At 33.8% G+C, this 3,915-nt stretch overlaps 1 protein-coding gene across 1 annotated transcript in view; it reads left to right on the top strand.

Moving 5' to 3' along the window:
- LOC105003085 (protein DDX26B-like) overlaps window positions 1-3,883 on the top strand; it is a 22,953-nt gene extending 19,070 nt beyond the window's left edge. The window contains exons 8-9 of the mRNA XM_010828113.1: window positions 701-795; window positions 1,805-3,883. Of these exons, the coding sequence (XP_010826415.1) occupies window positions 701-795; window positions 1,805-1,987 (278 nt within the window). The 3' untranslated portion in view covers window positions 1,988-3,883. The remainder of the gene's footprint in view (window positions 1-700; window positions 796-1,804) is intronic.
- The last annotated feature ends 32 nt before the right edge of the window (window positions 3,884-3,915 follow it).

Genomic DNA, 3,915 nt, shown 5'->3' with positions numbered 1-3,915 from the left:
GATATTTAAGAACCATATTTATTGAGGTGTAATTGACATTCTGTTAGCTTCAGGTGTGCAATATTGATGCAATAGTTGTATATATGTGCAATAATGATGCGATATTTGTATATATTGCAAAATGATCATCACAATAAATCTACTTAATATCTGTCACTGTACATAGTTCCAGTTTTTTTCTTGTGATGAAAAAATTAAGATTTACTCTCTTAGTAACTTTCAAATATGCAATACAGTGTAGTTAACTATAATCATGCTGTACATTACATCCCCATGACTTATTTCTCTTATAACTGGAAGTCTGTATTTAAACCCCTTCAAACATTTCAACCCCTCCACCCCTCACCTCAGGCAACCACCAATCTGTTCTCTGTGTCTATGAGTTTGTTTTGTTGTTGTTTTAACATTCTCTATTTTAAAAAAATAAAGAGATATTCTAGCAACCAGTGACCATAGATTCATCCTACAGATGAAAGATAAATATGTAACCTGAGAATTTACATCATTTTCTAGAAAATTACTATATATAATTTTGGTACACAATACCCCCCAAATCAAATAAACTCGAATGAAATAGTCATCTAATGTAGTTGAAACTAGAAATTTCTAGGGAATGGTATAATAGATGTGTGTTGCTTGATTTAGATCTTGGAATTTAGAACTGGAATAATGTAATATTTTCTTGGATTTTCTCTTGCAGATGACTTGTTTAAAGTTCACAAGCTTAAGCCAAATCTGAAGTGGCGACAGGCTTTTGACAGCTACTTAAAAACTCTGCCTCCATACTACTTATTAGTATGTATTTCTGTATATATATATATGTATTAACTCTATCCATGATGATTCCTGTCACAAAAAAATGTCAATGAATCAAAAACTTCACCCCTGAAATAAGATTTTCTTTAATTTATAAATTTGAGTCGCCATTGTCTTTTCAAATTATGCCTAAGAGCCTGGAGATGTCAGGGCGGCACAAAAGAGAACTGCTTATTTTATTTCCTTTAACTGCCATGGTTATTGTTATAAAACACATCTATATTTCTCTTATAAAAATTAACTTTATGATATTATAATTTTGGAATTTAAGAAAAATGAATTGGATTCATGTATTATATTAGCCTCCCTTTTTAACTCTAGAAATTCGAAGTATGGGGTTTTCCTCTGGAAAAAACAAAACAAAACCTGACGACATTATATTTACTTATTGCTTGTTAAACGTGTCCTAGACACAGCATGAAACAGATGCACTGATTGAGGGGAATCCCAAAAAAGTAAAAAGTGACTTGGTGTCATTTGGATTTTTACAATTTGAGAAAAATATTCATAATGATTTTGAACTGGTCATATAATCTAAATCGAGATTATCAAAATCGTTTCAGAGGTGGATGTGGTCAACTGTAAGCCAAGTTTCTAGAGGTGAAAAGGCAGAATCTCAAGTGGTACCATTTGTGTCACTGGGAGGAGAAATTTGGGTGTGTTATTATTTACCATGGCAGGAACGGGGTGCACAATTAAATGTAATGTGAAATGATTTTATGACTTGGAAATTAAGACTGAAAGCAATTTGCCTGTTTGAATTTGCTGTTACTTGCTCTTCTTATCCCACTCTCTTCTGATTTTTTTGCTCTCTGCTCCTTACCTCTCTGCTATTTTCATTGCCACTTTTTAATGTTCCATGTTTGGTTTTATGTGCAGCACCTTGACTTCTAAGAAATGAATCATGTCCCTTTGCCCCTTATAACTGAACTTTGAGTATTTTAAGATTTATTCTATTCTTACTGTTGTGTATTTTGTTTCCTTATAGCCATTAAAGAAAGCACTAAGGATGATGGGAGCTCCAAATCTGATATCAGATAATTTAGATTGTGGACTTAGTTACAGTGTTATCTCTTACCTTAAAAAACTCAGCCAACAGGTAGTATTGGTAAAAACAAACAAACAAAAATCCTTTGCCCTCAGAAGTGCATTTCCTTATTCTTTAGTGTAACTGTAATTTTCAAATTAAATGTGTATATATTTCTACACTTTATGAATTAGTAGTAATGTGATTCTCTATGGCTTCTGGCTTCACCATTAAACTGCAGTTAAGGGTCTGTCAGTATCATTGGATGCTGTGCCATTTCTCCTTTTGCTTGCCAGTTTGTTTTACCCCAAGCTGGTTGATACTTTGTGGCCTAAGAGGGGCAGAGGCTTAATAGATTTATCTCATGGGTCACATTTTGTCTATCCTCAACCTAGTTTCTCCTCAAATCACATTGGGCTAGAGCATCCCCCGTTTTAGGTCAGCACAATGAGGCATGGTGTGATTAAATGACTTGCCTGAACTTCGTTTTTAGGCAATAAATATCAGCATGCTTTTTCTTGGAGAGGGGGAGATGAGACCAGTGTACCTCACACTGGAGGGTGGCAGGCCCTCCCTCTGTTCCTTTACACCCCCACCTCATTTACCATTATTCACCTTGTCCCTTGCCTGCCCCTCTCTATTAGTACCTCATCCTCCACTCACCCCTACTTATCATACTTCTCACCTCTACTTAGCCCATTCTTGCAAGGTGAAAATGCTTGAGAACTACTGAGTTAGAGCTTTACTGCCATACAAATGTGTTATGTTATATGACAAATTAATGCAGCAGCTTAACTTTGTTCTTATGCACAAATGTATTCCCAGGTAGGGACTAGTAGTAGCATTTGCAGTGACAATAATACTTCAAGTTGGATATGTTTCAAAGCTGGGCCTTTAGAAAACAGAGAGTAGTAAGTAAATAAGTGTCAGATTTCTGACACCAGAGAACATAGATGACTCTGCAGTTTGGGATGCTGACACACCTTGCTAGGAACTGGCAAAAACTTAAGTATAGTCTGGAGTTTACCAGCTCCTACCAGTCCAGTGTGCTTATACATGCAAAAGAGAGTAAAGCAAACCCAGATTTCTGATCTACCAAGCATCCCCTTAACTCCGTTCCTCTCTGCTAATAGATTTTTGTTGGTGGTGTTAATGTTTTGTTTTGGTTATTTATTGATTGATCTCTTGATTTATATTTTTTTATTTGATGTTTGCCTTAGGCCTTTAAGGCTGGGTCAGCAAGGTATGGCCAGAAGGAAGAATAGTGAACAGACTTGAAACTCATGCAAGTTCTGGGACCTTCTGGGACACATTGCTTGTATAGTTTTACAAATGGGCTTTTAGGACCCTTTGTGGAAACAGACTCTTCATTTGCTCTTATCCCCTATTTCATGACTAAATTTTTAAACAGATAATAAATATACCTCATTCTAATAATTAAAGAAAATTAATGAATATCTCCGACCAAATCACAAGAAATTCAGAATTAATTTGGGCTTATAAGACATTGGTGGAATTCTACCTTTTAGAAAAAAAAAGATCATTACTAATTTATACTAGCTCTAATTACTAATTTACTTACTAATTTAATAATTCTATGTCACCAGTGTTCTTTGAACCATCTCAGATGTATGTAAATCAGAAAATATGCCCAATATACTGCTATAATACACTCTCAAGCAATATTTATCAATAATGATATAATAGTATCTATTAAGAGAATTTTTTGTTGTGAATTATAAACTTGAGTACTATTATAAATTATTTACTTGTTAATATTTGTTAAATTAAGTATCACATTTTTTTGAGTGGTCTGATATTAGAAATAAACACTATAAGTTTTTTCAGATATAGTGCCAATCTATGTAATCTGAATTTCAGCACTAGTGCAATTTTATAAATGCAGACTTTTACCTTTTATAACTGGGTTTGAAATGAGTATGTTGACTTAGACTAAATTTTACAGTAACAAAATGTGATTTTAAATATCTATGAATATAATTCTTACCCACTGTTTTCATTCTTTCCATGATTCTGTCATAATTTTGACACTATAGAGAAGAGGAAAAAAA

This window comes from Bison bison, unplaced genomic scaffold, assembly GCF_000754665.1.
Source record: "Bison bison bison isolate TAMUID 2011002044 unplaced genomic scaffold, Bison_UMD1.0 scf7180017457267, whole genome shotgun sequence".
In the NCBI taxonomy this organism is placed as follows: Eukaryota; Metazoa; Chordata; class Mammalia; order Artiodactyla; family Bovidae; genus Bison; species Bison bison.
This window is presented reverse-complemented; position numbering and strand designations above follow the sequence as displayed.